The sequence below is a fragment of the Oratosquilla oratoria genome, chromosome 16 (assembly GCF_046742065.1).
Source record: "Oratosquilla oratoria isolate Oo_2021 chromosome 16, ASM4674206v1, whole genome shotgun sequence".
NCBI lineage: Eukaryota > Metazoa > Arthropoda > Malacostraca > Stomatopoda > Squillidae > Oratosquilla > Oratosquilla oratoria.
Window position 1 is genome coordinate 54,086,146 of NC_134792.1, and position 12,548 is coordinate 54,098,693.

General features: G+C 37.9%; 1 protein-coding gene across 1 annotated transcript; it reads left to right on the forward strand.

Moving 5' to 3' along the window:
- Positions 1-342: 342 nt before the first annotated feature.
- On the forward strand, positions 343-11,765 carry LOC143033776 (glutamate receptor ionotropic, delta-2-like). Its single transcript, XM_076199263.1, has 4 exons — positions 343-594; positions 6,951-7,103; positions 8,330-8,433; positions 10,997-11,765. Exons 1-4 carry the CDS (start codon positions 349-351, stop codon positions 11,244-11,246), a joined length of 753 nt encoding a protein of 250 aa, XP_076055378.1. The 5' UTR covers positions 343-348; the 3' UTR covers positions 11,247-11,765.
- The last annotated feature ends 783 nt before the right edge of the window (positions 11,766-12,548 follow it).

Consider the following 12,548-nt stretch of genomic DNA (forward strand, 5'->3'; position numbering starts at 1 on the left):
TGCCCTGATGCAATTAGAACGATATATTGGGATAACAGAATATTCCCATATACAATTTTTTGTTTGTGCTGAATGTTGTTTTACTGGACTGAATCACTATCTGTATTTTTCTTTAAGTTGATACTGAGGTACAATATATTATGCAGTAAAGAACTAGTTCCATAAACGTTTTTCATTTTGTATTGAATGCTGGCTAACTGGACTGCACCAGTGTTTATATTTTGTCTTCTAGTTGATGCTAAGGTACAACGCACCCTGCAGTAACAAAGTGTTCCCATATACTTTTCCAGCTTGACTTGAATGCTATCTTTGTTTACATTTTTTTCTTGCAGTCGATACTGAGACGCAATGCACTCTGCGGTAACAAAGTGCTCCTTTATACTTTTCCAGTTTGACTTGAATGCTGTCTTACTGGATTCCACCACTGTTTATATTTTCCTTGCAGTTGTTTACTCTGGTATACTGACATCCTTTTTGACACTGCCGGCATTTGAGAAACCAATAGACTCCCTCTCGGATCTGTATGTGGCCTCCCAAGAACGCGGCTACCTCCTGGGGCTTCTCGCAGACTCTTCGCAGGAATATTTATTCAAGGTATTCACCCGTTCACCTTGCACACCCAGTTTTGAGTGATTGATCATATACTCATTGAAAGGGTGATCTGCATTCAGAGAACTTATTAGAAGTCATAATTTGAGTCAGAAACATGGAAATAAGAGACGATGCATTATGATTATCATGTCATCTCAGTCCTGTAAGATACATAGCTGTGAAACGGTACCTGCTAATTCACCATCACCCCGTTTTTTATATCACACCGTTCATCTCTTAAAAACTAGAGTTTCTCATAGCTGAATAAAACTAGCTTGCGAAACTCAGGCATATATATATATATATATATATATATATATATATATATATATATATATATATATATACAAATATATATATATATATATATATATATATATATATATATATATATATATATATATATATATATATGTGTGTGTGTGTGTGTGTGTATTTACCTAGTTGTATTTTACGGGAAGGGGAGCTATGCTCGTGGGGTCCCGTCTTCATATCTCATTTTATCTAAACTATTTTTAAATTCATGTATTGTTTTTGCACACACCACTTTCTCATCTAACTTGTTCCAACTGTTTATTACTCTGTGAGGAAAGCTGTTCTTTTTCAAGTCTCTTCTATAGCTGTCTTTTTTTTTATTTTCTTTCCGTGTCCTCTTGTATTTCTATCATCCCATTTTATCAGATTCTCTCTATCAGTAATTTCTATGCCTTTCATGATTCTGTAAATAGCTATCAAATCTCCTCTCTCTCTTCTTTGCTCTAGTGTCTGTAGTTCAAGTTTTTCTAGTCTCTCTTCATATGATAGTTTTGAGAGTGTTGGTGCCAGTTTTGTAATTGCTCTTTGTATTCTTTCAAAAAAAAATTATACATTTTTTTGTACTTGGTGACCATATCGTTGCTGCATATTCCAATCTTGGTCTTATCAGGGTGATTAGGATTTTCTTCACCACCATTTCTTCATCCAGGTATGTAAATGCAACTTTGATTGTTCTTATTAAATTATAAGTTGCTCCAAAAATCTTATTTATATGTTTCTCAGGTGACATATTATTCATAACAATGACTCCCAGGTCCTTCTCATTTTCTACTTTTTTTATTCCTTCTTCTCCCAATTTATATGTTCCTGTTATTCTGTTTTTGCTTTTTCCAAATTCCATTATACTACACTTTTTTGTATTGAACTCCATCTCCCACTTCCTACTCCATTCCTGTACTATATTTAGGTCTCTCTGTAGTGATTCACAATCTTCTTCAGTTTTCACTCTTTTCAGTAGTTTTGCATCATCTGCAAAGAAGCTCATATAGCTTTCAATTCCTTCATCCATATCATTAATATATATAGCAAACATTATTGGGGCCAGAACTGTTCCCTGCGGAACACCGCTTATTACTTCATCCCATTTTGAGTGCTGGTTTCTTATCACTACTCTCATTTTTCTTTCTTGCAAAAAGTCTTCCATCCAATTTAGTAGTTTTCCCTGTATTCCTCCTTCAGTTTTCAATTTCTTAAGCAACTTCTTATGTGGTACTTTGTCCAAAGCTTTCTTTAGGTCTAGAAATGCACAGTCCGCCCATCCATCTCTTTCTTGTATTATATCTATTAGCCTTGAATAGAAACATATTAAATTGGTGACGCATGATCGTCCTTGTCTGAATCCAATTTGCCTTGGATTTAACACTTTGTTTTTTCCCAAATATTTTACCCATCTACTTTTGATCATTCTTTCACAAATTTTTGCTATTGTACTTGTTAGAGAGACTGGTCTATAGTTTGTAGGTTCTTCTTTATTTCCTCCTTTATATATAGGTACTATATTTGCTTTTTTCCAATCTTCTGGAACTTTTCCTTCTTTCAAGGAACTGTTTAGTATGCTATGTATTTTGTCTGCCAGTTCATTCCTGCATTCTTTCAGAATCCAGTTTGCTATATCATCTGGTCCATGCGATTTTCTGACATCAAGATTACTCAAGTGTGTCAATATTTCATTTTTTGTTACTTCTATTTCTTCCATAGGGGGGACTTTCTCTTTCCATTCAATCTCTTCAGGTTGTATGTTCTCTCTTGTAAACACTGATTTAAAATGTTTGTTCATAATTTCTGCCATTTCCATTTCCTCAGTGTATTCAACTCCCCCTTGTCTTAATTTCTCCAAGTCTTGTTTGTTTTTCAGTTTATTGTTTACAAATCTGTAGAATAGATTTGGTTGATCTTTACACTTTTCTATGACATCTTTTTAATATTTTCTCTTTTCCTCTCTGCACGTTTGTACATATTCATTTCTATAACCGGTATATATTTTCCATTTTTCAGGTCTTCTGTCTTTTTTCCATCTGGTCCAGGCTTTGTCTCTTTTGTCTTTTAACTCCCTACAACTATTGTTGTACCAGCATTTTACATATTCTTTTTCTTGTTTTTGTCTTGGGACATACTTTTCCACTCCTTTTTTGTAAATTTTTGTCAAAATATTCCATTTCTCTTCCACTGTTTTTTCTTATTTGTATATTTCTTCCCAGTTTTCTTGTTGAAAGAATTCTCTTATTTTATCAAAGTTTGTTTTTTCATACATCATTCTTCCTTTTCTATATTGTTCATTTCTTTTCCTATATTTTTCTTCATTAAGTTCCAGTTCAATCAATATGTGGTCACTTTTACCTATTGGTGTTTTATATTCAATCTTGTCCACTATTCTAGGTTCAGATGTAATTATTAAGTCTAGTCTCGATGGTTCTTCTTCATTTCTATACCTGGTGTTCTCCTGTATCCATTGTGTCATTGTATGGTCAGTAATCATCTCAAGTAGAGCGTTTCCCCATGAGCCGTCTCCACCCTTTACTGTCATTTCTTCCCAGCATATTTCTTTGCAATTAAAGTCGCCCATTATAACTATTCTTCCTCCATCTTCCATTATTTTATTTAATGCTATCTTTGTGTCCTCTAACATACTTTTATGTTCACTCTCCTCCCATGAGGCTGTTTTGTGAGGCACTTAATTTATCACAAATTTTCTTGTCTTTTTTTCTCTGTCTTCCACTTCTATCATAATCATCTCTACTGTATGTTTTCCATATATGACACTCTTCACGTTTATATCCTTCTTAGTCAGGAACATAACTCCACCCCCTTGCTTTTTCTCTCTGTTTTTAATCCAATAATTATATGCATCATGTCCTACACTGTTGGGTGGTAGTGGGCCTTTTAATTTTGTTTCTACAATTCCCATTATGTCCGGTTCTTTTTCTTTCAAATAATCATTCAGCTCATTCAATCCTGTTATTAATCCATCTATATTTGTGTAAGACACTCTTAGTTTTCTGTCACTTCCATTGTGTTCTCTGTTTCCCTTTTGTTTTTCTCTTGTATGTCGAACTGCCTTAGTTTCATGTTCACTACTCTCCAATAGAATCTCTCTTTCTCTGACTCCGTTCTGCTCTCGTTTTTTTTTTTCTTAGCTTCAAGTCTTTTCTGTTTTTCTTCCTCTCTTTCCTCTTTATTCATTTCCCTTTTTATCCATACCTTTTTATATTGTTCACTTGTTGCTAGTTTCCCCGTTTTGGATAAGATATTCTCTGCCGTCGTTTGTGACCTGAATTTAATCTTAATTGGTCTGGTCTTATCTGTACTATACTTTCCGAGCCTGAATTTTTCCTCAATTTCTTTCATAATTTCTGGTTCATCTTCCTGAACTAATTTTAGTAAACTGCTTATTTTTTTCATTTTCCTCATTGGTTCTTGAGGTTCTATCTGGGTTATGTTTCTCTTCCATTCCTAATATAATTATACATTTCTTTTTGTCAGCTAAGTCTCTTACTATATTCTCCTTCTGTCTCATCACTTTAATAACTGAGTCTTCAGTTTGTTCTCTCATTTGCTGTTTAATTATATCAGTAAATGCAACTTTACTGTTTTCTTTTATCGACTTCCATCCCTCTCTGTTTTCTTTACTATTCCTCTTCAATTCCTCATTCTCCACCTTTACTTCTTTTAACTGTCTTTTCAGGTTTTCTATTTCATCAGTTAAGTTTTTGTTCGCCTTCTCTAGTTCTTCCAATTTTTCAACCCTTTGTAGAATATTGTTAACATGACCGAACCTACGCTCCAAGTCCTCGATCATCTTATCGACCTTCTCTTCTCTAGTATTGCTCTTATCTATACTTCTAATCTTTACATTTTTATTAGACATTTCATCGTCGTCGGGGGGCCGTTTGTTTACCTTTCGCCTGTCTGCCTGGGCCAAGTCTACTCCTTCCTCATTTCCTTCCATTTCCCTCAGTAATCCCTCCCCTTCTCCTCTTTCCCTACTTTCCTACTACCCCACGAGCAATTTCCCCCCCACCCTGTAAATACAATAGGCACTTCTCTTTGCGTTGGGATCCACAAAACTTCAATTTTCTTCAGAACGTCTTCTAAGCCGTCCGTTCGTTGAAGTGTGTGTGTGTGTGTGTGTGTGTGTGTTGAGACATCGTGACAGGTTTGCGGAAGGTGGAAGAGAAAGACACGGATCTAGCGCCGAGTTTATTCCTGACCGGTTTTGCTTATAACTATAAGAGAAACCGGTCAGGAATAAACTCGACCTTAGACCCGTGTCTTTCTCTTCCACCTTCCTCAAATATATGTATATATATATATATATATATATATATATATATATATATATATATATATATATATATATATATATCAACAAAGTTATGTCGTAGCACATTTGTAAAATAATACTGATGACCCACTTTCGGAGAAGAATAAGCGAAGATATAGAGATCTGTATTTTTCGATCACTTACTGTGATCCTCTTCATTTTCATATCTGCTGAAGAGGATCACAGTAAGTGATCGAAATATACAGATCTCTATACCTTCGCTTATTCTTCTCCGAAAGTGGGTCATCAGTATTATATATATATATATATATATTTTTTTTTTTTTTTTTTTTTTTTTTTTTTTATTCAACCACAAACAACTTTTAATTCCATGCCATCGCAATCGAGACTGAAGAATCGCTCGATGGAGACATTTTGTTGGAAATTGAAACGTGGACGAGCCGAGGATTCGAACCCAGCTAACCCGTAACAAAGTTACAGTGACTTAAACCAATGCGCTATCAAGAGAGATATAAGTTGAGTACGATTTTCTTATATTTGTATGCTCGAATTACATACATCTACACGAAATATCGCGTTCAACCCACCTCCGCTATGATATTGCATTTAGCTAGTATGTGCACGTGGGATAGATTATACATCTACACTGAATCAATTGATCAATTGATCGCTGGGAACCATTCAGTGTAGATGTATAATCTATCCCACGTGCACATACTAGCTAAATGCAATATCATAGCGGAGGTGGGTTGAACGCGATATTTCGTGTAGATGTATGTAATTCGAGCATACAAATATAAGAAAATCGTACTCAACTTATATCTCTCTTGATAGCGCATTGGTTTAAGTCACTGTAACTTTGTTACGGGTTAGCTGGGTTCGAATCCTCGGCTCGTCCACGTTTCAATTTCCAACAAAATGTCTCCATCGAGCGATTTTTCAGTCTCGATTGCGATGGCATGGAATTAAAAGTTGTTTGTGGTTGAATAAAAATATCAATTGATCGCTGGGAACCATTCAGTGTAGATGTATAATCTATCCCACGTGCACATACTAGCTAAATGCAATATCATAGCGGAGGTGGGTTGAACGCGATATTTCGTGTAGATGTATGTAATTTGAGCATACAAATATAAGAAAATCGTACTCAACTTATATCTCTCTTGATAGCGCATTGGTTTAAGTCACTGTAACTTTGTTACGGGTTAGCTGGGTTCGAATCCTCGGCTTGTCCACGTTTCAATTTCCAACAAAATGTCTCCATCGAGCGATTCTTCAGTCTCGATTGCGATGGCATGGAATTAAAAGTTGTTTGAGGTTGAATAAAAATATCAATTGATCGCTGGGAACCATTCAGTGTAGATGTATATATATATATGTATATATATACATACATATACATACATATATATACATATATATATACATATATATATATATATATATATATATATATATATAGATATATATATACATATATAAGAACCTATTGGGAATTTAAAACACAAAGACGCTTGCACTGAGATATTAGTCTAAGCCGGGTGGCACAACTTTAAGTATATTTTTCAAGCCGTCACCAGCTGATTTTCTTCCAGAGAAAGACAACAAAGCCTCGAGTACTTTTTCCTGGTGTGCCGCCAGGCGATTTTATTCACCTGTTGGGGTTGTCCTCTCCTCTATAGATCAGAAAATTCACAGAATCCACTTCCTCCTCTTCTTCCTCATTTTTCTCTTCCTCCTCCTCCTCCTCTCCTATCGGCAGTTTGCAGAAAGTGGCATCTACGCTGACCTCTGGAGGACTGTGACCAAGAAGAACTACGAGAGGAACTTAGACGAATCCTTGAAGAGGATGATGAACAGGGAACCCTTCACCTACACGGGAGATGACGTCACACTCATCATGGGCTCAGCAGTGGTCAGTACTGATCTTTGATCAAATGGGGATTAGATAATTATCTAATTATCTGATTAATTATAATTGATCAGAGAGTTATCTAATTATCTGATTAATTATAATTAATCAAGGGCGTTAATTCCCGGGGTGAGCTGAGAGGAATTATAGTCACCCCCCTTCCCAACAATATTTTCAAGAAATTCACATTTTCTGAATCATACTCATTCGTATAGATATTTTGTTTACATACAACTACCGAAGTGCCAAAGCACTTTTTTTTCGCTTTCAAACATATTTATCATTATTTTTATTTCACGGGACTTTAATCACAAAAATATAATCACAAAAATATACATTATCTATTACGCCCTCCAAGAAATGGATAATCATTTTTCCAAATCAATAAGTTTATTGTGTTGAGATATGTAACTTTGACTCGAGAAAAAAGTCAAAATTAAAATACTGGTTAATTTTATTCCTCCTCTGCTTAGTTGGAACAACAGACTTTAATCTATTTTTCAAAAATAGTCCTTTGGCCAGACCCGACAATGTAAGATACGCCGTAATTTGCGACGTTGTATGTTCATCATACGACCTGTGGTCGTTGTAACTGATACGACGAACGTAACTTACAACGTGAACGTGACGTCAGCACTAGGGTACATATTTATATAACTACGTAACATACACGTACATAAACACACACACACACACACACGCGTGTTCGCACGTACACAAAATCCATATATATATATATATATATATATATATATATATATATATATATATATATATATATATATATATATATATATATATATACATATATTCTTTCTTTAGTTTGTCATTAGATTTTCAACTTACCCACCACATTAGATGCATTGCTCTTATTAAAAAAAAATCGAAACTTCCAATGATAATTTAAATTGTTTACTGACCGGGTGGCGCAGGGGTGAATGGAATAGCTCAGCTTTATAAAACTGAAAATAGAAATCACTAAGAAATCTGAGGGATGGGGAGTAACAGTTCCCAGGCAAAAAAAAAAAATTACTGATCAGAATGTCACCAGAGTCAAAACAAAATCAACAAAGACGGCGAGAGAAACATTTATGTCAAAGTACATGGTTAAAACTTGGCCAAAAACAAATGACAATCGCACGCTTAAGAAACCCCATATCATTCTAACACGTGAAAGGATGGGCATGGTTGCATTTTGAGTAATTATGCTGTCATGCTTCCTTCCTCAGTATGGACTTTCGAAGTTCCACATTGCGAAGGAGACCTTCTATCCACAGCCCTTCGGCATTGCCCTTCGATCTGGGAGTCCTTACAAAGAAACCTTCAGTCGTGTGTAAGTTGGACCTACGCTCTGTAAGGTCTCGTCTCTATATTTACATTTATCAAACTTTGTCTTGAATTCATTTATCTTGACATCCTGAATTGTTTTTTCCGAGATAGATTACTTTTTTCTTCATCTTTCTTCACCAAACCCACAAATTATACCGCACCATAAAATGTAAAGGAGGCAAAGAGGAGAGCAGATGTAAAATGGGGTAGGAGTATGACAGAAAATTTTGAAAGTAATAAAAAGATGTTTTGGAAAGAAATTAAGAGAGGAAGAGGAGGCGAATCAAGTAGAGAAGAAAAGGTAAAAGGTGCAGATGGAGAGATGATAATGGAGGAGGAGGCAGTAAGGGGAAGATGGGCAGAATATTTTAGGGAGTTGCTAAATGTGAAGGAGGATAGGGAGGGAAAGATAGCTGCAGTGGGAAATGCTAAGAAAATAAGAATGATGAGTGAGGAAAATGGAGGAGAAATAAGGAAGGATGAAGTGAAGGCAGCAGTTAAGCTGATGAAAGCAGGTAAGGCACCTGGTCTGGATGGGTGCCATGCAGAATGTCTTAAAAAAGGAGGTACAGTGATGGTGGACTGGTTGGTGAGGTTATTTAATGTTTGCTGGAGAGAAGGTAGAGTGCCGGAGGACTGGAGGAGTGCTTGTATAGTTCCACTTTACAAGGGAAAGGGGGACAAGTGTGAATGTAGTAGTTTCAGAGGGATTAGCTTGTTAAGTGTAGTTGGGAAGGCTTATGGGAGGATCTTGATTGAGAGGATTAGGAGAGGAACAGAGGAAGTAATTGGTGAGGAACAGTGTGGATTTAGGACAGGTAGAGGTTGTGTAGATCAGATTTTTGTGGTAAGACAGATATGTGAGAAAGCTATAGGAAAGGGGAAGGATATTTTTTGGGCCTTTATGGATCTGGAAAAGGCTTACGACAGGGTAGACAACAGGGCACTGTGGGAGGTTATGCGGATATACGGGATAGGAGGAAAGCTTCTCGGAGCTGTCAAAAGTTTTTATGAGAGTAGTAGAGCTTGTGTCAGGATTAGAAATGGAGAGAGTGAGTGGTTTGAGGTAAAGGTGGGACTTCGTCAAGGATGCGTTATGTCGCCCTGGCTGTTCAACTTATACATGGATGGGGTAGTGCGAGAGGTAAATGCAAGGGTAGTGGGTCAGGGATTGGAGATGGTTAAAGAAAATGGAGAAAAGTGGGAGGTGAGCCAGCTGTTGTTTGTGGACGACACTGCGCTTGTGGCAGGATCGGAGGAGGGATTGAGGAAGTTGGTGACAGAGTTTGGGAGAGTGTGTGATAGAAGAAAGCTGAAGATAAATGTGGGTAAAAGTAAGGTGATGAGATGTACAAGGGGTGAAAGTGACAGTAATCTGGAAGTGAGCATTAAGGGAGAGCAACTGGAGGAAGTGGATAGTTTTAGATACTTGGGTGCAAATGTGGCAGGAAATGGTAGAGTGAAGGTGGAGGTAGAATGTAGATTGAGAGAAGCGAGTAAATGCCTTGGTGGATTAAAAAGTGTAATGAGGAATAGAAATTTAGGAATGGATGCTAAGAGGAGACTGTATGAAGGAGTGATTGTGCCAACAGCACTGTATGGGGCAGAAACGTGGAACATAAGAGAAGCGAGTAAATGCCTTGGTGGATTAAAAAGTGTAATGAGGAATAGAAATTTGGGAATGGATGCTAAGAGGAGACTGTATGAAGGAGTGATTGTGCCAACAGCACTGTATGGAGCAGAAACATGGAACATAAGAGAGGAAGAGAAGGAGCTTGAATGTGTTTGAGATGAAGTGTCTGAGAAGTATGATGGGGGTTACTAGGCTAGATAGAGTGAGAAATGAGGAGGTGAGGAGGAGAACAGGGTTGGAAAGGGAGTTGGGAGATAGGGTTGATGAAAGAGTATTAGGATGGTTTGGACACATGGAAAGAATGAGTGAAGAAAGACTAGTAAAGGAGGTATGGAAGGCAGATGTGGAGGGAGTGAACATGAGGGGACGTCCTAGGATGAGATGGATGGATGGGGTGAAGGGGGCTTTGGGGAAGAGGGGAATGTCTGTTGAGGAAGGACGGGAGAGGACAGAAGACAGGGGTGAATGGAGAATGGTTGTATATGGATGATGTTGTGATGCATGAGGGGGAATGGACGGGGGGATGGGGGGTGAGGTAGTGTGTGTGAGCAAAATTTTGACGCAGCCCGAAGGGATTTCTCCCCGTCTTCTCCTTTATATGGGGGGACGGAGAGGGGGGTCGCCGATTTAATGAAGCGGCCTTGCTGTGGATGTGCTGTGTCTTGCGACACTGCTTCTGACCCAGGGCAGTGGACAAGGTGCAGGGATGACCCGTCATCTAGGAGGTGCTAAGATGGGAGGGAGGGTGGAGGGGTGTGGAGTGTTTTCAGGGATGGAATGGGTGGGAATGATTTTATGCCTTTCCTTTTTTGGCTACCACCCTAGTAAGGGGGAAAAAGCCTTGGTATATGTATGTATAAGATGTCGAATTTTTTTCTCAACTGTGCATCAACTGATCCTGATTCTGCCAAAACATCTTCCCTTCCCCCTACAGCCTCATGCGCCTTCAGGAGTCGGGTATGATCAACAAGTGGATCAAAGACGTCCTCGAGAACGCCGCCACATCCCAGGCCGCAGGGTCGACCTCAGACTCGAGTGAGGACGAGCTGCCTAGACTCTCCCTCTTACATTTACAATCCGCTCTTATCCTATATGGCGGCGGCGTCGTCCTTGCACTCCTCGTTTTCGTCGGAGAGGTCGTGGCTAAGGCCTGTCAAGGAGAAGAGTCTCAATCGGAAGATTAAGACAATATCTGATAAGTGATCCCAAAGAGAATCGAATCCTGAGCTTACAACGTAGTAGAAGTATTCAATCCCCTTCAGATGTATTTAAGACTTTCGTTGCCAAGTAATGGCATGGAGAATTAAATTCTGGACTCACGGAGTGGAAGATGGAAGACAAGATGTATTTTATGGGACAGAGTCCAATTCTATAAAGGATAATCAAATCAACCTCTACTGTAGATTTGCCATACAGCAACGATCATACAGTCTTTGATTTCAAGAACGGCGACAATTCAAAGTATGATCAAAGAAAATATGTGAAAGGTAGTGTTACAAAAACAAGTTCTAGTTAAGAAAAGACTATTTGGTTTAGGGCTTTGTCCTTGGGACTCGCTTTTTTCACAATCACACACACTCCTACTGATTCTTGAATGTATTTATTTTAGCTGTAGTAGTGACTTGAATGGTCCAGGCATCAAATGCACAACTTCCAAAACAGAGAGAAAAAGGTGAATTGGCACACAGCAATTCCGAAGAAATTAAAACAAATAAAAAATAAATGTCATCACAATCATTGTTTTTTCTTTTCATAATCATGAATATCTTCTGAAAGGTCTCCAATTACGTCATCAAGCTGGTGAAGATGAAGGTATGATAAATTATTCCTATATTAACAAAATTTAATCAAATTACCTGGCATTTTATTCTGTCCAATACCAAACTACTTTACTCATCCCTGTTCTATCTCCTCAGTAGAAAAAAAATTCATCCATTCGATTATAGTAGCAAATTTACGTGTATTTACCTAGTTGTATTTTACGGGAAGGGGGAGCTATGCTCGTGGTGCCCCATCTTCATATCTCATTTTATCTAAACTATTTTTAAATTCATGTATTGTGTGTATATGTGTGTGTGACAGAGAGAAAGAGCTCTGAGCTCTCATTCGGAAGGGTAATAGTTGTCGATCATAAGTCCAACACATAATCGAAGACAATGTAACACACATGTAACACACCGTTACACCTGCCCAACTAAAAAAAAAAAAAAAAACACAAACCGCTGTAAACTCTTCCCCCACCCCAATCCCCGCAAACACACACCTTAACGAAGAAAAAGAAGAAAGAACGAAAAGAATGGACGACGATTTATAATCACCCAGTCTATGCGACGCCTATCCCAAAGAGCGCTAAAAAATCCCAGACATCCGTACTCTCCACCTTACCCACACCGAGTCCACCCAAACACATGAGAAAAACCCACCCGTTCAAAGCATGAGACCAGAACCCCCCCCCCACACACACACACCCTCCGCCCCCAATACAA

Bases quoted from the DNA above. Each gene is read 5' to 3' on its own strand.
- LOC143033776 (XM_076199263.1), top strand. From the start codon at position 349: ATGCACTCTGCGGTAACAAAGTGCTCCTTTATACTTTTCCAGTTTGAC. The intron at 7,104-8,329 runs GTCAGTACTGAT...TTCCTTCCTCAG, and splicing joins TCATCATGGGCTCAGCAGTG to TATGGACTTTCGAAGTTCCA. The intron at 8,434-10,996 runs GTAAGTTGGACC...TTCCCCCTACAG, and splicing joins AAAGAAACCTTCAGTCGTGT to CCTCATGCGCCTTCAGGAGT.